The 22745-nt window shown below is 32.7% G+C and overlaps 1 protein-coding gene across 2 annotated transcripts in view; it reads left to right on the forward strand.

Moving 5' to 3' along the window:
• LOC145285993 (cadherin-87A-like) overlaps positions 1 to 22745 on the forward strand; it is a 196007-nt gene that overhangs the window by 101533 nt on the left and 71729 nt on the right. For both annotated transcript variants that reach the window (XM_080134583.1, XM_080134584.1), the window contains exons 22-28: positions 1200 to 1342; positions 4033 to 4165; positions 8853 to 9062; positions 12155 to 12309; positions 18047 to 18196; positions 20013 to 20135; positions 21219 to 21399. In XM_080134583.1, the coding sequence (XP_079990709.1) occupies positions 1200 to 1342; positions 4033 to 4165; positions 8853 to 9062; positions 12155 to 12309; positions 18047 to 18196; positions 20013 to 20135; positions 21219 to 21399 (1095 nt within the window). The remainder of the gene's footprint in view (positions 1 to 1199; positions 1343 to 4032; positions 4166 to 8852; positions 9063 to 12154; positions 12310 to 18046; positions 18197 to 20012; positions 20136 to 21218; positions 21400 to 22745) is intronic.

The raw sequence follows: 22745 nt of genomic DNA on the forward strand, positions 1-22745 counted from the left end.
ATGTATCAGCATATATGATAAAAATGAATGGTGCTGAAGAACTTTTCAAATTTAAAACCTCTTCTATCTTTCTTTTAAACGGAAAGTTGAACAGAGGACGATGCTGCCTTGCTTGTTCATGAGGTCTGCCTATGCTTGTTAGCTTGGTTAGTTCCTAATCTACATTGATTGTCTGCCATGGGTGATTCTGCTAGGAATCAGAATACAAGAAGGCAGAATTATGATACGACCCCGTTAGAAAAAAAAACTATATCGACGTCGAAGGGGAGAACTTTAAGTTGGACGGCTGTTGCTACCCTAATTGTTTGTTTGTTGCGTATTTATGGTGATGATAACTTTTGTTGGAATTCGTTTCCCAGTATCATTCTATAAGGAATTGTTTCTAGAAAAATATCAGATACTAACGGAGGGAACCACCTGAAGATTGCCAACGTTCCTAATTAAAAATATTCCTGTGAAACGAAGTGGGTTAGAACTTGACAACCCCAACTTGTCAGGCCGCATCATTAACCACCGGGCAATTATTGCCTCCCGGCTAATATTGGTTAAAGCGTTTTAAGTTTTTAATATTGGTGTCATCCTTTTACAGTTTCAATTTCACAAAATCTGCATAGATAACAAGCCATACCTATGATACGCCACCATCTTTTAATACATATTTTTGTTTCACTATTCTTAGTCATACCGGATTTTTAACAATTTTTTATACAATATTAACAGTTAAATTTAATATTTACATCGTAGTTTTATGAAATAATTCGTCTAAGTAAATCATTATCAAATCTTGAATAATTTTTTAATAGTAACGTTGTTCAATCTATATTTAATAAATTGTTAGATTAAGGATGTAATCTATTAACACATTAATTTATAATCTGAAACTAGTTATTATTCGACAGGTACACTTCTAAATTTATTAAAAGTTCTAATAGTCACAAAGTAATTAACAATTATTTTTCAACTACTAACATAAATATTTTTTAAAAATTAATAAGATTTTGTAAAGTTTGTCTGAATACTTTATAATACTGTATATCTAATCGTAAAATAAGTAAATTAAAATTAAAATAATATGTACGTAGAGGCCAGAAATACATAGGCGGTCAGAAAATTGGCATCCAATCTTATTAAAATTTAAGATGTTGAATACGTCGTAAATATAAAAGATTACTATTAAAATATGCTCTTTTTCTGTTCAGATGAGCCAATTGGATATAGTCTGGTTAAATTAAATGGAGTGGATGTCGACACAAATTCAAATTTGCAATACGCGTTTGTGGATCCATCCAGTGCCATCAACCCAAATGGTGTACCCGTGGACAAGAATTTCGTGGACTACAGAGTAAGTTGGAAGTTCTTCAGATAGATTGTATTCTTATTTTATTGCGTGTGGAATTATTTGCAGCGTTAATCAAATAAACTTTTACGACTTGTAACCGTTAGAATTTTACAAATTGTCTTAAACCTACCGTTTAAGCAAAAATAAAATTTAAATTGAATTCGTGTCTAATGACTATAGATCAAATTCAATGAAAATGTACATCTGCATTTTAAAATGATATTCTCAAACTATAGTATGCCCCTTAAAAACCTTTCAAAATGTTTCAGAGAAAGCTTAATTTGAGAAATATAAATGAATTAATATATAACTAGCAGGACCCGTGGAAATTCCACGGTAGTAAAAATCTTTTAAAACACATCAATAAGAAATTCCTTATTGTTATATTACAAAAATGAACGTATGGAAGCAAGTAGAACAAATAAAGAACTTTAGTTAAAACTTTTATTGATGGCCAATGCGATCGTAACTGATGCTGTTGATATTGTCAGGAAGTGCTGGTGATGATTGAGGCGGTGACAGCGACGTCGATCAGCTGCTTGGAGTGAGAATAGTGGTCAGTCAGCAGGTTCTGGGGAGTTAGACTGTGAATAAAAAAAAACTGTGTGACATTGTTGACATCAGTTTTGTGAAAGTTCTGATGACCCCAAGTTGTTTAATATTTCAGGACATCTTGGATTACATGTATAGGTAAGGAATAGGTCTGGCTTTCCATATTTACAGAAAACTGCCATTGCATCTTAATACAGCTGTTAAAGATTCCTAGGACTTCCTGTAAATGAAGATAGTAGAATAACTGGTACACCAGAATCGCCCTCTTTATTCCTTGCTAAATGATCCATTAAGCCAGAATATTGAGCAGCTCTTGGTTGACTTTGATAGATTTTAATGAAGTTAAATAAGCAACCGTCAACTTTTACATATGCAATAGACTTTTCTATTTATTTTGAATTTTATTCAATGAAGATTTGGAAATTCACAAATATTTCTAAGTCGAATTATTGATATAGATTTCAATTAATGCGTTACAACTTTCTGATAATATAAATATAACACTTTGAATTTTCTGTACAAAAGTTTTTTCCATAAAAAAAAAATTGTAATCTGTTATAATATTCAGATTCTTGTGTATTACATGCATATAAAATGAAGTGTTTCTGTAAATCTTACGAAGTACAGTTAAATTTTGATTTTTCGATAATCAAAATGGTGTGAGGAAGGTTGTACCTATCAAATGTATGTCAATGTTATATAATTAAGTAAAGTTAAACAAACTGTACACTACTTTTTCATCAAATTATGAATTTTAAATATAAGGAAAGTATTTTTTTTTTTTAAATTTCCAAAATCATATTTACATCCAAGTTAATTTTTAGATTCCATAGCTGTTCCTGATTGGTTTCATAACACACTCACGGTAAACAATATTCTTAATATATGTTACACCACGCTTTCTGCCCTGATTATCATTTCTATGCAGTTGCATTACCTTAAATTTCACACTGTGCTTAGATCGAGCTCTTGAACATGCCACATACAGTTGACCATGAGAAAATACAGGTTGTTGAAGATATATACCAACCTTATCCAAAGTTTGGCCTTGTGCTTTATTGATCGTCAGTGAATATGCTAATCGTATTGCAAACTGTATCCGATGAAATGCAAACGGAACATTTGTATCACTTGGCTTTAACTTAATTCTTGGAATGATAACTGTGGAACCTCTATTAGATCCATTAATTAAAATAGCAATGATGCTGTTTTGATGATATTCTTTTATTTTCATCCTAGTTCCATAACAAAGTCCTTGATTTATGGATAAATTTCGCAGTCACATTACTATTGCCCCTATTTTCACATTAAGTCGGTGAGGTAACATTCCAGATGGAGTTAATGAATTTATGAGCTCGATAGGGTAATTTGGAAGTTTCAGAAGTTTTTTAACAGATTTTGTTGTTGTTGGTGTTGTTTTTTTTATCTCTACATTGCCTTCCCCTCTATAAACCTTAATTTCTTTCAAATACATATTAGCATGTGTACCCGGCGTTGCATGAGGTCCGGTTTGGCCACAGCTGCTATACTAAGGATAGTGATCTACCCACGAAAAAGAACGAATGAAATGGGTTACAACTTTCTCACCAGATATTTTGCGTTGGAATCCTCTCCGTCTAAAATATAAATGAAGCAAAACAACTTTTCTTTCCATCAAAATAGCAGCGAGTGCTCGTGCGACCGTAAAAAAAAGGAAAAGAAAAAATAGCCGGAGTAGGCAGTATCGAACCTGAAACGCGAAATATGAAAGAAAGCAAAACGCTCATGGCAAATGCTTTTGCCTACTGGACCATGACTACTTATGGGATCATAATTCTTCAAAATAATATTTTTAAACATTCAGTTTGCTAGGCGTGCGTGACTTCCAAAAATCTCGACGCAAAAAGTGATCCTCCTTGCAAGAAATGGTTCAGTTGATGACAACAGAATTAATTTTGTTTTCTAATCTTCTGAGGGATCGTTCTTACAGATGATATTCGTTTCGTCTCGGTACGTGCGAAAGTTTTTAGCGGACATACTTACAAACAAATACAAGCACAAACACACGCACAAACCGACGTTTATGACATAAAAAAATTAAAAAATGCTTCAAGCAAACTATATTACCTTCTTAATAATATTTTATTTTTTCCGGATTTCAGTCTTGGTTCTCCTTAAACTCTGGTACCGGTGAAATACGAGTGGCCAAACCTATGGACAGGGATAAGGCCAGCTTGATTACACAGACGATTAACGTCATAGATCTGAACGGAGTGACACCTCAAACTGGAACAGGTACAGTCTTACCATTTTTCAAATCTACACTAATGTGAATATTGAAACTACATCTTTCTACTCTTTTGTTTTTGTATGCATAATCTTTTTAGTTACTTCTGATAATTTTCAGAGATTAAATGACATTTATCTTAGCAACTAGTTGATTTATTTATGCAAGACATAGATATCCTACTGCTTATTCAAGCTTTCATCAAAACTGTTGTTAGTAACCCTTTGGAGAATGATGTTTATTTTAATGAAGAAGTTAACTAAGCTTATGTTCTCTGTTTTTTACAGCGTTTTGTTAAATTCAAGCATACTAATTCATATGTACTATAAGCAGTAGAAGACAAATATTGCTAATTTCGAAAATATTGCTATTATACTTTAGTTATTTTATGTGTATATCTAAGTTGTTTATTCCAAGAATACATTTAGTTTATCAGATTACTTCTATATTTCAGTGTAATGCAACATTACATACAACTTTTGTGTATGATTATTTAATTCTATTTTCATTTTTACTTATAATAAATGTGAAGTAACACTTATTAAAATGATTGACATTGAATTATAATGAAGATCCGAGCAACGCATATTGTAAATAGAATCAAAACTAATTGCATTTTTATTTTATTCTACTCAACAACGTACACCAATTTCCCACAAGAAAAATTGACAAATCAAAATCAAGTTCTGTAGGTAGAAAGCTATCGATGACTAAGAAAACATGAAAAAACGATTTTTTTATATATTACATTATCCAGATATTAATAACGATGTAGTTGTTTCCAGATCAAGAAAGATGTGTACGGAAATATCAGTAGGAAGACACGTGAATAACACACTATTCCCGATTATCAGCAAATTTCTCTTCGTATAAATGAAAACAAGCCCAAAAATATATGGTCCCCCGACTGATTTTGGCAATTTTCCTCATTTAAACCCCTGACATGATGTAAAAAATCAGGGTAAGAAAACCAAATGACATCATTTCATAAAAAATGATGCATTAATTTGAATTCAGTACCATTCAAAACACCTATTTAAATACATGTATGACTTTTTGGAGATGTATATTTACATGGTGTTCGTTTTAGGGTAATTTTCAGAAAGGTCGGGAAACATTCGATTTTGAGAACAACTACCAAAATGAGAGCGATAGTCCAAACAATCAAAATTATTACCAATCTCTATCTCAAAAAATTCAAAACAATTTATCGAACTGGAATGCATAAAATTTATAAAAATTTTGTTCAAATGAAAAAGAAATAAAATTGAAAACTATGGAAAACCGAGTAATGCTGATAATTTTTTTTATTAAATGAAAAAAAATGAATAATTTGCTGGATTGACGCGTTAATTCCTATTTCAGTCACATAAATTCTTTAGAGTGAAATAATGTTGGCATTTCTTTCTAACAAATTATCTCTACTTAAACCATGTTTGCAATAATAATAAAACTGATAACTTAAAAAGAGCAAGTTATAGCGGGTTTTGCATTTATGTCTGACACTGGCCGAGATGCATTTTACAGACTATGATTATTTTCCTAGGTCAAATGTTTAAGAAAACAATTTAATTAAACTGATATAGTAAAAATTGAATTTAATTTGTCATTACTATTTAACAATAGTGCGTGTCGTTAAATAATGTTTATATTAGAAAATAAAATTTTTAAAGCATTTATTGTATAAAAATATGTAATTTATCCATTTTATGGGCGGGACAATTTTTTTTTCAGTTTGATTGAACGACCAATGAGGGACGCAACTTTTCAACCTAATTAGCAGTTAACACTGATGCATTACACGGCAAATGCCATTATGTTTTGAACGACCGATAAGGGGTGCAACTTTTCAACCTAATTCAACAATGACAATAATTAAAACAATACTTTGTTATAGTTTTACAATTCAAACATTTTTTTTTATTAAAATTCTATTTTTCCCTTACGGTGACTTCTTTCCGTTAATTGTATGAATAAAATATCCAGTGATGCTTCAATTCTAAAAATGTTTTTAAATTGTATGAAGAAGAAATCAATGTTTCTTTAAATGAGCATTTTATACGAGGAGTTTCTGTTAAATTGTTTGAAAAAAAAACCAATGTTACTCGTGGGCAAAGTTGGACACAAGGTCGGTTTTTATTTGGAGAAAGGGACGAAAATATGAATTGCTACAATCTAGAGGATTTCTCTTCCACTAACTGAGGATAGTAAAAAGGGTGTGTATTATCAGAACAGATACTACACTTTGCTTTTATCCAAAAGACAAAGTAATGTTGTTTTAATGCAAAAATGTATTTCATTCAATAAATGTTTTTCCAATTATATTTTGATAAATTTTTATACAATAACTTTTGATTTTCAAGTATTTTAGTGTTATTCATTTTTTGTTTGTTTTGTATGTGTTTTGAAAGAAGAAATGATGTTATATTAGTTTTAGACGAGAAAACAATTCAATGATATATTTGGTAGATGTAAAGTTTAGGCGTGATGTTCTATTTTAACATTATTTAGAAACCTACTATCTTACATGGGAGAGGGTGTTTTGTAATTATTCCAAGAAAAAAATTGGAGTTATCAACCCTAACAATCGCGCCGCCTCTATAATGTATGAGTGCGAAACAAACAATTATCGTTCAAACTTAGCGTAGAAAAAATATCCTTCTAGACTGAACCAATTTTTATTTTTGTTTTTATCCAGAGTTCCTCTTTTAAGGAAGTTAGATTTTTCCCACATTAAAAACCGAACTCGTGTCTAACTCTGCCCTCGCGAGGAAGCAAGTAAATAAGGACAATATTTAAAAAAAAAAACACTTAATAATCACAGGGAAATTATCTAAAGATTTAATCTGAAACAGAGAAACCAGATTTTTTTCAGTTTGATAAAAAAAAAAAAATTGTTTGCCAATTTTTAAACCCTTGAGAATAAAAGCAGAATTTTCCAGATTCAAATATTACATTTCCATATGAATATCTATGTAGTCTTGCTTTTGGGTGATTGCTGGCAAAATCTAATGATCGGAAAAGATTCTGTCCCGAAAAGTGTTATTTTTTACGATTTTCGACTAAAAAAAAAAACCGAAACACAAGTTTTTTTACCGTTTTTGACCCACTGGGAACGTAACCGAAATGTTGCCATCGTCAAATATTACGTTTCTTGATGTATATCTATATGGTCTTGCCTTTGTATAATTTTCAGTAAAATCTAATGACTGGAAAAATTCTGTCCCGAAAGATGCTATTTTCGTCCATTTGTGGTCTAAAAATTATCAGTTTTATTCCTTTTGATCCCCTAGAGACAAAACTAAAATTTTCCCACAATACACTATCATGTTTTCAGGTGAATATTCATGTGGTCTTGCTTTTGGGTAATTTTCAGCAAAATCTAATATTCGGAAAATATTCTCTATACCATAAAGTGCTATTTTCGGCCATTTTCACCGCTTTTGACCTGAAGACAAACTAGAAGCACATCCAGAGTCAAATATTACTTGTTTAGATGTATATCTGTGTGAGGTCGCTTGCGGCTAATTTTCAGAAAATCTAATGGACAAAAAAAGATTCTTTGTCCCGAAAAGTGTTATTTTTTGCGATTTTCGACTAAAACCCTGTATGACCGCTTTTGACCCTTTGGGGATGCAACCTTAATTTTCCCATTGCCATATATGTTGTTTTCCGATGTATATGTGGTCTTACTTTAGGTTAATTTTCAACAAAATTTAATGGTCGAAAAAGTTTTTATGACGCGAAAAGTGCTATTTTTGGCCATTTCGACAACTTTTATCCCCATGAGGACGCAATCAAATTTCTTGTCAAAACATCATTCCAATTTTTTGCAATAACGTCATTCCAAATTTTCTCGTAACGTCATTCCAAATTTTCTCCTTTCTTGTAACGTCATTCCAAATTTCAGAGAAAACTAATGAGCAGTCATTTTTGAGAATTTTGCGCAACGAACGGACGAACGGACAATGGTGAATTCTAAAGTAAATTCCAGCTAAGTCGATGGACTGTTCTGTGCAATTCACAAGTAATAGAAAATACTCATTTTTGTATTCAAATCTGAACTCACCAGACAAAAGAGTTTTGCACTAATTGTATATCCTTAAAATAATGTAATGCAAGATTTAATAATGATAAAACTTTTGTCTGGTATCTGTATTCCAATTTTCATTAAAATCTATTATATCATTTTTTTTTATTAACATGTCTAAAATAAAAACCTAAAACATTTGAAATTAAGGGGATCTTGCTTTATTGTTGCTTAATGTTTATGGGTCACAATCAATCTAAAAAGGAAACATTTAGAATTCTCAAATCGGAGGTTGTGCCCATATTATGCTACATCTAAACCTGTTTAAAATACTGCAAACTGACATTGAGGAATATTTATTCATTCATGTTTTATTCTGTGAAAATTTAAGAAGTAATCGACGGTAGTAAATTTCTTACCAAGACCTTTCAATCCTATTTTATCCAATTTGCATAAAACCAAATAAAACTAAATATAGCTGATCTTAACCATTCTTATACATAACAATTCTGCTTCAAAATTCAAAAGATCGACGAATTATTTCAGAAATGAATAATAGAGAAATGTATAAACATATACATAAATGTAAGTTTATATATAGAGAAAATTACAATATTTTTACAGGCCTTATTCTGTTTTTATTATTATATTTTTTTCCATTTTAGGTACTCTTATTATAAGCATTCAGGATGTGAATCAAATCCCACCCAAGTTCGCACCACCATGGACGACTACGAATCCATTTTACAGCGTAACTCTGAATGAAGAACAATCAATTGGGAGTTTCGTGACGATTCTGAACGCGATTGATGAAGACGGTTCTATTGAAGGCTACAAATTATTGGATATGGATGGATACTTTAACATTAAAAATGGTATGAATGTTATTTTCTGAAAGCTTAAGTGGTTGATTTGTATAATAGGCGGGGTGCGTTCCAAATTTCTGGCAACCATTGCATCATCAGCGATGACACCCTTACGAAAAGTGATTGCTACATCAGCTTAATTGCAAAGTTCTTTTGTAACAGGAATTAAAAAAGATAATGCTTGATTTTTTAAAATTATTTTGGGGATTATCGTAGTACCGTTCTAATCTTGATTATTATTCTCAATTAGTAGTCTGATGTAATCTCCGACATTCATAGGCGTTTTTTTTTATTGAAAAAACGGGAATCTTTATGTTCAACTTGGAAATGCACACAGTAAACTTTATTTAATTAACGGAGAATCTATTGCGCTCGAGATATACGTGCTAAGTAATAATCCATTCTAAAGTCCAATCGCTAGAAGGTTATGTAATACGAGTGATACTCAGAATACAATGACGAATTACTTCAGATTCTTTTTTACCCCTGTTGATTCAAAAAAATATGTCCGCACGAAATTCCATGCAAATTCCCGATTTCGATATAAAGATTCCCAAATTTTACAAGAAGCATCTGAAAATAGCCGACGTTTATCGTGACCGCAAAGTTTTAAGAATAATACTTCAAATAATCACGTAGTTTCACACTGAGTTTCTTTTTCCGCTGAAATAATTAAAACGCACGAAAAAATGAAGGTATTTTAGGTATTTGACGATAAGATACAATATGATTGTTTTATGCTGAACTACTGCGAAGAGATAAAAAAGATGTGCGAATGAATAAGTGCATTACGGAAAAGGGCACTATACAAGTACTTGTTTAGATTATACTTGAATTGAACAAACTGTACTCTGCACAGAAACAGTCCTGTTGCAATGTGGTTTTGGAAATAAATCTTATCTGTACATTCACATTGTAGTAACAGTGCGCATTATCCACGGCTAAAAATGAAAGAACAACAAGTTGTTGCTTTTAAACGAATAAAAATCTATCAAAATCCATTATACTTAAGCATTTTTTTCCAGGAAGATAAAGGCCTAAATTTTATCATATGAAAAGCGCAATAATATAAAACTTTTTTACATTTTTTTAATAGAATTTTAAATTTAACCTTTTCCAAAACCACACCATTCACCGTCATTTTTTGTCTCGATCGCTAAAACATTAAAAAAAAAAGTTTTTTTAACCAAATAATTTTTTTCATCTAAATAAGATTCAGGATGATTTGCTATGAGGACATGCAAAAATATTATAATAAAAGTACCTGAATTTCAAATAATTCCAACTTTTTATATCATTATAGATTTGTGTAGCGAAATTAATAAAAAAATTAATGATAGTTTAAAATTAAATATAAAGGTTGGGAGGGGACTATATAAGTATATTTAGTCATGCTTGTTTAATTTGACGATTAAGGGAAGGGTTACATTCTTTTTTCATATATATATATATACATATATATATATATATATATATATATATATATATATATATATATATATATGCAGTTTTTCGCCGGAGCTTCTCGGTCGGGCCACTCCTTCTTAAAACTTTTTATATACCCCCTAGATAATAATATCTACCAATTATGACCGGGTCACGCGTCTATCTTTATTTTGCCCGACTTTTACGCGTTATTTACGAGATTTTTTTTATCGCCGCGTCTTCGTTACGTTTTTCGGTATAAAAAAGCGAATACTGGGGCGGGGAAAACAGAAACTGGCTTGCAGTGCCGTTTGACTGTAATAAGGTCAAACATCACGCGACTTAACTTTCTCTCACCTGCTAATTTCACTTTATAAAGGTTAAATTAAGACACTTTTCACTTCCTCTTCCCTCGTTGCCGAGATCGTTAGGTCTCACGGTTTTTCCCCTTTCGTTTCCACCTTCGCGTCAAGGCTTCGGGTTCGAGCCTACCTTCCTACTAATTTTTTTTTCTTTTACATCTCCAAATACCCAGCCAACGGTTTTTTTAACGGGGTTGTTTTGATCCACGCCCCATCAACACATACATCTCCAAACACCCGGGAAACGCCGGGTACTCCTGCTAGTACCGAATAAATATCAAATTGTTTACCTTCCAATGAGAGTATTGCCAAGGCTGGTGCGAATAAGGTGGGCTCTCTCTAATGTGCTAGAAAGTTTCTTACGCTTGAAATTATCCTGCATTTCTACAATACCACCATTCTACAAGACCACAATTTGCCCATGTATTGTTGTCACATTTGGGCTGCTGCCTCTGCTACTAGTCTCTCACTCATGGACAGGGTCTAAAAGACAGCTGCCAATCTGATAGGTCTTGAATCTAAACTTACACCTCTCTCCAATCGAAAAACTGTTGCATCCCTCTACCTCTTTTACAAGTATTTTTATAGTGGATGCTCCGACGAACTACATGCCCTTGTACCCTCTCGACGTGATTACGTCTTACAAACCCGGCAAGCAGCAAATACCTACCCCTACACAATAGAGATCTCTATATGTAAGAAAGCCTTCTACTCTACCCCAGAACTACTAGACTTTGGAATTCTCTTCCGGGTTCCAGCTGCCCCAACTGTACTTACATGCAGAGTTCCAAGTGCAATGTGATCAGACATATTGCTGCTCAATTCCCTACACAGAATCTGTTACACTTATACCCCTGATAGTAGCCCCTAACTCAAAGTGGCACTGTGCCTTGTTTGCGGTTAAAATATAATAAAAACAAATATGTAAAAGTTGTAGCTATGTCACCCAAATCGGTGAAAGTGAATTTTTCTAGACTTATTAGTAATTTTTCTAGGGTTATTTGTAAACTTTTTATCTTGATCCAGAGAACCCGGTTTTAGGAAACTAAATCCCCCCTTAATATAATGCCGACTTTTCTCTAATTTGCCGCCATAAAGAGGCAGGTAAATAAAGACCTTGATATATCGATCTCTTAAATTGGCAAAACTGCATTTCTCAACACAAATATACAAGTACATCATTAGTTTCTGAACAAGTCCAATAAAAGTGATGACTGTAATGTATTTACATTATACGAGTAGTAATAGTCACATAGGGGAGATAACTCATGCATTCCTTCCATTTTTTATTTATTTATTTTTTTACTATTTCAGGTGTTGTGACCGTCAGAAAAAGAATCGATTATGAGCAGGTTGAAAGTTTAAAATTCGTAGCATACGCCTGGGACAATGTCGAACCCAAAATGACTGCAACGGCCACTGTGAATGTGGCAATAAAAAATATTAATGACAACGCACCACAATTTAAGGTAAGTTTCATTTGGTTGATATTTGTTTTAAAAATGCCATCAACTTCTTTAAATGATGACTGAGAATTTATATTATTTGAGTTATTCGAACTCTTGTTCTTATTTTGAGTGTTATTATTACAACAATTCGGTCGATACAATCTACGATCTAAGTTCAGAAAGGAATCCTTATATCGATCTGATAAATTATGAAGTCTTAATTTATTATTAATCCTAGCCGTGTTATCGAACCCTCAATCTCCACAAAACCGTCGCTTAGAACTTATCACGACGGAGCGTTTATATATGCTATGACCGCCAGAATGAAAACAGTCTACGCCCGTTGATTAAATAAAGGGTTTATTCGTAATTTCGTAGATTCCTGAATTCTATAAATTTCAAAATTAGGTGAGTTTCACCCGAAGAAGGTCGGAGATTACATTGGCTTAAATAATGTGAAAATTGCAGCCCCAATGGGAAGAATAGTTCGAATACAATAATGAATTCAAATATGTAGTGGCAATTAGGAACCGGCATTCTTTATGGCATTTCATATAAGTCGAGGATATGTTCTTGCTAATTAGTTTCCTAAAGTGGGCCGTTGTAGCAATAGATGACCTGTACAGTCGGACTGAATTATGGGTCTGTGCAGTACAAGGTAACGCTCACAGGCGTTTCCTTATCTCATTAAAGTGGTTGGCCAATCGACTGAAGAATGCCGACGAAGTTGGTCAGCTGTTTTTTCGAGTCAGAGTGCACTGCCTTTGGTGCACGAATATGTTGCATCCTACTTTAGGAAGAAGGGAGTGGTTAATACTATTTTTGTCGTAATCTTTTATTTTCAGCTTAATTTTCTTTTTAACACGCACTTGTCAGGTATTATTTGCAGTATTATACTTTTGCGGTTAAGTGTAAATATGGTTTGGTAAACATCGTATGTACTATCCTCGTAGATAGCAAGTGGAGATTTTTAGCATCTCCCTGGAGTTATTTTTACTTAAAATGGCTGATGAAAATATATACATGTCACATGAAGTCTTGTTAACTATTCCAAAAATAATAATATAAAGGAAGAAGTAATACAGCAATAAAAACATATGTCTTCGATTCGGTTTATTTAATTACTTGAACCCTCCTAACATTTTGGTAAGTGTTTCTCTATTGATATTACTTTGATGTAATGGAAATATGACTTGCGGCCAATCTCGTATGCTGTTTGATGAAATAAATGTTGAAACAGAAAGTGTAAATATTATAATTAGATACTCAATTTCACTTGTAAGTGAATTTTAATTGAAAAAAAAAACAATACACGGAATTTCTTCTTTTTTTACACAGAAATCACCACTTATCAAGGCCCGGACGCCACTCGAAAATAAGGGTTAATGGGTCAATGTGATTATAGCGTAGTATACATAAGTAGTGGAATTTTGTAAATTGAATTACTTAGGGGGGACGTTTTTTTCAAGAATTTGTTTACGTTGGACTCGAAAACAATCAGATTGTAGTCAGCTGGAAAGCAGGCAATCAGAAAAGAATTCCTCAGGCGTGCAGTTCTAAGAAAGAAGCTTTGTTCGTGGAATCTACATTTAGGTTTAGGCACAGATAAAGAGTGTGGGAAATTATTGATAGTGGTTTTTGCCAGACGAGTGTTTTTCGTGAAAGTTTGGCGAGGGAGAGGGATCATAGATTGACGCTCAGATGAGCACTTACCATGAAAATGATAAAGCAGAGATTTTCTTAAATTTAATTCCGTTAACTTTTCATGCTTTTAAAAATCACTACAATGTAAATGATTATAATCGTTGTCATCAAATATATATTTGATGAATATATGATTAGAATATTATTAAAATTATTGTTTGCTTACTACAAAAATAATGCATTGGTTTATTTTTAAAAATAATAACTCCCTGGTGCTTACACATAGATTGCGAGGTTGTTTACGAATTAAAAATGTCGAAAGACATATACATTTCTCTCTCCCCCCCTCTCTCTCTCCCTCTTATATGTTTCTAGATTTGCGGGATTGTTTGACATATTCAAACTACTTTTAATTAGCAGAAGGTTTGAGATTACATCCACCGAAACAATATGTGAATAAAACTCATGATAAAAACTGTAGTCCAAATAATCCACACACACACACACACACACACACACACACACATACACACACATATATATATATATATATATTAAGACAGCGCATAGGAGCGAAAGAGAGGGAGAAAATATATTATTTCAATGCAATTCAATAATAAACTTTTATAAGGTAAGTTTAAATAATATTAAACAAAACGTTTTTTCCATAAAACTACTTTTCATTGGCAGTTACATATTCTATAAATAAAGAAAACGAAGTGACTTTTTTTTTAAAATTTATTTGAAGTTATAACAATATTCACTTTCTTATCACCATACGAAATAATTGTCAACAAAATATTCTCATTTTAAATAAATAATAGAAAAGTTTTTACTTTATTATTTCATTTATATTTTGCTAAAATTTAAATCATTTCGAAATATGTATTCTCTCAGTTTTTTTTTTTGTGATAGGCAGATAAAGATTCTTAAACTAAATAAATCTTCGGCGATCCGACAATGCCATCTAAACATAAAGAGGAGCGACAGGTGATAATAGATGTAGGAGCATAGCATGTTATATCGACTAATTGTTACTGTATCTAATTACTGAAACCATAACATACGGTCAAACTAAATTAGGAACAAGCAAAAAATTATATAGATAATAATAATAATGATGATAATAATAATGATGATAATAATAATAATAATAATAATAATAATAATAATAATAATAATAATAATAATAATAATAATAATAATGATTTTCCCTTTTTATTACAAATCTCACCGGGAATATCGATTGTTATGCATAATTATAAATGTACTCATCGATGGTTAATCATTTCGCATACAGCTTTCTTTGTGGTTATCATTTAGAGATAATTCGTGATACATACGAGAAATTAGTTATGTTTCTCAATTTGGTACTAAAACAATAATTAGAAAAATATTATAAATAAAATTTTGATAAAAAGAAGTTTTCTCTCGGATTTTACAATATTTGCTAAATTCTGTTTTACTACGCATCGAGACCTTATATGTTTCTCTTACCTTCTCTCAGTTTATGTTTTTATCTCCCCCCTCTCTCTCTCATATATATATATATATTTTTTATTACATTTTCACCCCAAACAAGGCACAGTGCCACTTTGCTGTAGGGGGTTACTATCAGGGGCAACAACTACTGGGGTACTATGTTGGATTTTGGGCAGCAAGATGTCGGTTCACGTTACATTGAACTTCTGTATGTCAGTACAGTTGGGGAAGCCGGGATCTGAATGGAATTCCAGAGTCTAGCCGTTCTGAGGAAGAAACTACTGGAGTAGAAATATGTTTTTCATCTAGGGATCTCTACTGTGTGTGGGTGGAATTTAGTTGCCGTCTGGTTTGTCGAGGGTGTCTACGTCGTGGGGACACAAGTGTCTGCAGTTCGTCAGAGCATTCACCATTAAAATACTTGTAGAACAGGCAGAGTGATGCAATGTTTCGTCGATGGGACAGAGGCTGAAGCTTAGATGCCAGTTCAGGGCCTATCAGATTGGCGACTCTCTTTTGAACCTTGTCTAGGTGTGAGAGACTAGTAGTAGATGCACCATCCCAAATGTGACAGCAATACTCCAAGCTGGAATTTACCTTCGCTAGAGATCTGATGGCCGCCTATTCAGTAAAAACCATCTTCGGTCCGGAACCAAAGTCAGACAATTTACCATTATGGACCTACTGTTTGCTGATGATGCAGCGGTAACATCTCACATTGAGGAACGCCTTCAAACACTCATAAATAGGTTTTCTAACGCTTGCAAAGATTTCTGCCTCACCATCAACCTGACGAAAACCAGGTATTAGCAAAGGAACACTATCACCGCCCATCATTACTACAATGCTTAGACGAAGTCCACTAATTCCTATATCTCGTGTCTACAACCCTAGACAACCAATCAATCGATCTAGAACTCAACGAGCGCATCGGAAAGGCATCCACTACTCTTGAAAAATTTATAATTCAGGTGTGGGAAAATAAACATCTCAACAACTTCACAAAAATGAGCGTTTACATAGTCTGTGTCATTAGCATCTCTCTGTACGGTAGCGAAGCATGTCGACGTGTGCAAATGCGACATGAAAGCATGAGATATTGGCACTACCCGTTTAGAGTCTAAAGTTTAAGTTCGAAACATCTGGAAACAAACAATAGCCAAAGACCTAGTCACTGGGGAAAGGTCTATCGCAGAAGGGGGAGACCAAAGCACTATTCAAGAAAGTCACTCAATAAAATTCAACAGACCTCCTGCACGACGCACCGTCCTTCTCCTGCTGAGTCTACAACCAACAACGTAGATCGAAAGTAGGCTTATTCAGCCACAGAGGACGGCGTTCAACCAAATCATTTATAGGAACAACACCATAATTTTCTAGACTGACAGATGCCAACAACAACATGAGAGAGAATATTTATTTTCATTAAAATTCGAACTTTCTAATTAATCTCAAATAAGTAATATCAGGACAAAACTTATGGGATGAACTTATATTCGTTTTTTTTTTGTTTGCCTTTTTTTTTTTTGAACAGCGAGATAATAATTCCATATCAGTCACATCCAGCTTCGATGGTTCAAACACACACACACACACACATATCTATATATATAAATATATATATATATATATATATATATATATATATATATATATACATATATAGAGAGAGAGAGAGAGAGATGTATGCATATCTAATATATATAGCACTGATGAGCTATGATGCAGCGAAACAGTCTGTATGTGGATAACTATATGTGTACATACACAAACATATATATATATATATATATATATATATATATATATATATATATATATATATATATATATATATAAGTTACTTGGTTTAAGTTGTATCAGCGGAGTGTTATCTTTTCTCTCTTTCCTCCTTTCGTCTTCTTACTCCCTTGCCGTCTTGATCATTGCCGTGATTCTGAAACTTTTTTTTTATGAATTATAGTGTTCCTAAACTTATATGGACTTAAGTTTCAGGCAAAAGAGAAAAAATTATAGAATACTCAACCATACAATGTCAACAAGAAGTCCAGTCATAGAAAGATTATACAAATAAGCTTGGGATTCTTTTTACCCTAAACCGTAATAACATATCTTTATTCAACGTATTGTAGTATACAATTCTTTTTTCATGATACGTTGTAAACTGTTTTTCAAGTGGTTGTAATGTCGACCTAATTTTTCTCTCTTTGTTCTTGTTGCTATTGTATTCTTTCTTATTAACAACAATTTTAAACGTTAATATCAATAACATTTCTCTGAGTTTAACAATAATTTCGAGTGTTTTTTTCTTTATGAGTATAAAATATAAATAATATTATCCCAAATAAATTCCCTTACATGGAAAAAGCACAGTAAAGAAAGTCATAATTAACGGTACCTGCTTTACACGCGCTCTGTTCATAAAAATGAAGGAGGTTTCATCAACTTATCCCCTACATGTCACTAGTGACTTTCTTCCAGTCCGAGATAATATCCTAGCAAGAAAGGCGAAACCTTTACTTTTTTATGGAATCTTCTAACCAATCGTCAAAATTGTATGCTCTACTTATCTTATATATCAAATACCATTTATAACAATATTTAAATTCATTCGTATTTTTTCGGGTTTCAGAATTTATACAATCCAATTATCAATGAAAACTCGCCAGTGGGAACGAAAGTCGTGACCGTCACAGCTACTGATGCTGATAAAGGAGACTACGGAAACATCCGTTATGAAATTGGTGCCCCCGACACTGCCTTCAGAATAGATGCAATAACAGTAAGTTTCAATTCACTTTTTTATCGTCTTACATACTTTTACTTTAGCCAACTACAATTCCGAAATTCATTTTATTGTTCAGGAATATTTCAGGAATATAGCGAAAATATTTGCCAATTTTATCAAAGAATTGTGTGCATGGTAATTCTACAAGAGGAAGCCGTAATTGGACCTGGTTGTTAGTAAAGAGGTGTGGCTTCAAATCGCTCATCTTGCCGCAAACGGATGACTATATACTTAATTTTCTATAGTTCTGGAATGAGGTGATTTCATCATGGATTTCGTTTTTAGGACTCACTTCCTCATCTCCGGTGTTTTTTCACTACGGTTCGGCCGTATCATCCTTCGGCCTTCTTCAGGTGTATCTCGAACTCGGGAACTGTTTTTTATTTTTTTCTGAATTTCGAACCAACCCTTTGTTAATGGGTTACCATGTTCTCGTTCCATTCAGGCCTTTCCTGCTGCTACCGCTTAATGCTGTTGCTGCTGCGTCTATCGCTGTCGCTGCCATTGTGTTGTCACTGCCACTGCTTTCGCTCAGGATTGAACTCAGCACCTTGGAGACTTGCAATGTCCGTTCCAACGTCTTAATCGCCTTGGCCATGTGTCACTAGGACGATGATGAATCACTTTTTGGGGCAATCCCAAAAATTGATACATCATCGTCCTAGTGACATAAATAAATAACGTTTCCGAGTTCGAGATACACATGAAGAAGGCCAAAGGATGATACGGCCGAGACGTTGCGGCAAAAACACCGGAGATGAGGAAGTGAGTCCGAAAAACGAAATCGACTATATACTTGTTTTGTTTTTTTATTCAGGGTGGGTAGACGTGCGTGTTCATAAGCTGGACCTCTAAATCATATAGTTATATGAAACCATATCCTCTTAGCTCGATGCTTTTAAACTCGATATGAAGTAAAGAAATTGTAATACTTCAAGATGTTTACATTCAACGGAAGCCCGTTGAATTTATTTGAACTAAACAGGATAACGGTGATAGAATGTATACTAGAGCAAAGAGGAATGATAATAAAGATAAAAACTACATGGATCAAGACCATGATCACTATAATCCCCATAAAATAGCTAATGTATTACTGAAGATTATATGATAATAAACGAGATAAGCTTTTTGAAATTTTAATTCCTTAATTCAATTCAGCAACAAAATCGATCAGTTGATTCCGTCATATGTTCCATCTGAAAACGTTTTCTAGAATTTTCCTTATCTAGTTAAATAAGGGAAACCGTGCTTTTCATATTATACTTTGGTTTGGAATTCACGGATACACTGACCATATAAAAAAAATATAGCTACGCTAATATCAAAGTTTAACGAAACTTTTTAACAGGCCCCTGGGTGAAGAACAAACTACGCGCGTGACGTGGAAGCTGTAGCTGGATGAGTGTTTTGTGAAAGTTCGGCAAGGGAGAGCATAGATTCGAGTTAAGACGAACAGCTGGCATGAAAATAAGGGTACATCAAAGCCAGGCTAGCAACGTCTCTTCCGTGAGAAAGAGATGGCAAGGAAACGAAAAAAGGTATCATCCACGAGGTTTCGAAGCCGTTGTCATAGCAGGATCGGAGCTCCGAGCAACTCCTGCTCATATGTGGTAACTCTACTTTATTCTAGGACGCACTTGACTGTTATAAAGATAGAAGATTTCATCGGAAGTGAGATATCTTCTAGCGGAACAATGATTCAACAATTCTCCGGGTTCCAATGAAACGAATTTGATTTATTTCTTTTTTCGCATATTAAGATTTATTTTATACTGTAAACCATCAATGTTTCTTTCATTGTTTTCAGGGTGAAATCACAGTCAAAAACGCATCATTTCTTGACAGAGAACGTGTAAAACAGATTGTCCTCCCGATCACCGCATATGACAGCCCATTGGATAGCAGTGTCCGACTCAACACCACAGTAGCGGTTAGTTGAAATAATTGATTTTCTTTAATGTAAACTAAATTAAGCTTTAAACAATGAGTATAACACTATCATTGAAATCAACAGTGCTCTTATACACAGTTAAACACAGGTAAAAAACTATTTAATCTGTTTGCGGTAATACTTGAACAATTTAATGTTTGTCTCAAGATGTTCAATCCACCACGTGTTTTTCTTACTGTCTTCGTTTACATCTATATAATCTATATACATAGTTTTAGAAGATGCCTATCTATAAATATCAGACAAATAATGGAAAATCGAGAATAGCAACAGGAGATGTCAGTAGAAATAGGTTCGAAATAATGTTTGTTCCGCTAGATCATGAGAATACTTCAATAGTAACATAAAAAAATATCTATTTAATTAAAACACTCTAATGATTTTGGGCAACCTGTATATATATATATATATATATATATATATATATATATATATATATATATATATATATATATATATATATGTATATACTGCGTATTTTCGAGTTTATTAGAGTCCGTTGAAAAAAATGCCGTGATTATAGTTAAAATGTGAGATTCATCAGAAAAAGCGATGCTGTAATCCAATGAAAGCAGACCCCAATTGATCCAATAAAAACGATAAAACTCGCCTCAATTTAAAAAAAAAAAACGTATTTAATATAAAGCAGATATCATGCTATATAATATAAGATGAATGAATTTTGTACACAAGGAGTTACGTGCAAAACTTGTTGTAGTGCTAAATAATTTTCAAATTGACGTTTATCATGTTTTACAATCGAAAGATCCATAGATTCTCTTACCTACCCAGTGTTGTTATTGTTGTTATTGTTGTTATTATTATTATTATGATTATTATTACTACTACTACTATTATTATTATTATTATTATTATTACTACTATTATTATTATTACTACTACTATTATTATTACTACTATTATTATTATTATTATTATTACTAGTACTATTATTATTATTATTACTAGTACTATTATTATTATTATTATTATTATTATTATTATTCATTTTTATTATTATTATTATTATTATTCATGTTTTCAATGTTTTATTGTGTACAGGTATATATTGAATTAAGAGATGAAAATGATAATCCGCCTGTTTTTGAGAGGAAATCCTATTACGAAACAGTGGTGGAAACGATACCCATTGGATCAAGGATTATAGACATATCAGCCCGGGATAAAGATATTGGTCAAAACGCGCTTGTAACCTATGCTGAAGGAAACGGGGATTCGGATGGTGAGTAATAGAGGAAACACATACACCAAACGAAGGGTGCAACACGGCATGTAATGTACCAGCCAAATGCACATTCGTGCGAGTTCGCTCCTTACTGACGACACTGTAATTATCCTATGTTTTTTACTAAGCGTCATAATTTATCAAGTTGTAAAGCTATTAAAGGATAGTGTTTCACTGTAGAGCTAGATAGATACCGGAAAGCTTTCTATTCTAATGACTTCTTCCTTGGACAGTTTTAATTTGATAGTAAGGATGCCCCCAATAAATCTGGCCCCTAATTCAATGTAGCCTCTTACGACCCAGTGGCAATGGTCCTTGTTTAAGATAAACACAGGTAACATATTTAGAATAGTTAAAATGTACTTTTACAAATATAACTTAAATTGTACATAATAATAAAAAGAAGAATATACTTATATATATACATATATGATGATTGCAACGTCTTGTAAGACGAGTGCCACTCCCTCAGACATTTAAAATTAATGAGCCCAAATGCCTGAGGGAGTATCTATACAAAGATGATGTTACAGAGTCTTAGCTTTGTACGACAGCTAAGTCTCTCTCTCGGTTCAAAATGTTGAAATCCAGCAACAAGCAAGAGCAAGATAGCCAGCAACAAATTAAACTGCAAACCAGCTTAATGTCTATACACACACACACACATACACACACACACACACACATATATATATATATATATATATATATATATATATATATATAGTAAAACTGGTAATTAGTAAAAACCTGAAGAGGGTGCTCAATACTATTGCAGAGCAAATATGTGTTTTATTTTTTTTATTACCGTTTTATCTGTTTGGTTACATATGTTTCGGATGTTGGACCATGTTTACGATCCAACAGCCTGTTAGATCTGACGAGGCTGTTGGATCGTAAACATGGTCTAACATCCGAAACATATGCAACCAAACAGATAAAACTATAAAAAATAAAACACACACACACACACACATATATATATATAAATATATATATATATATATATATATATATATTATGAAAGCTAATTTTGTTAACGTAACGTTTGTTTCCTAAGGGTTTTTTCCTGTATACTTTTATCATAGAAAAGCATGTTAAATAATTGTTTCGATTGCAATTGAGCTATATTTGAAAACAAGCCAATATTTATTCCTAAGATTAGCTGCATTATGTTATTGTGTTCCATTTCCCTCCATTATAAAACATAGGAAATAACACTAAATATATTAATACTATTCAATCCCAAAGTTAGAGAAAAAATTACAAGAATTAAGTAGAAAAATCAAATGAGAGGAATAAATAAATACAATTGAGCAGAGATTCGAGTTTTTAATTTCTAT

The sequence above is a fragment of the Euprymna scolopes genome, chromosome 10 (assembly GCF_053919585.1).
Source record: "Euprymna scolopes isolate OS-2025 chromosome 10, ASM5391958v1, whole genome shotgun sequence".
NCBI classification, from domain to species: Eukaryota; Metazoa; Mollusca; class Cephalopoda; order Sepiida; family Sepiolidae; genus Euprymna; species Euprymna scolopes.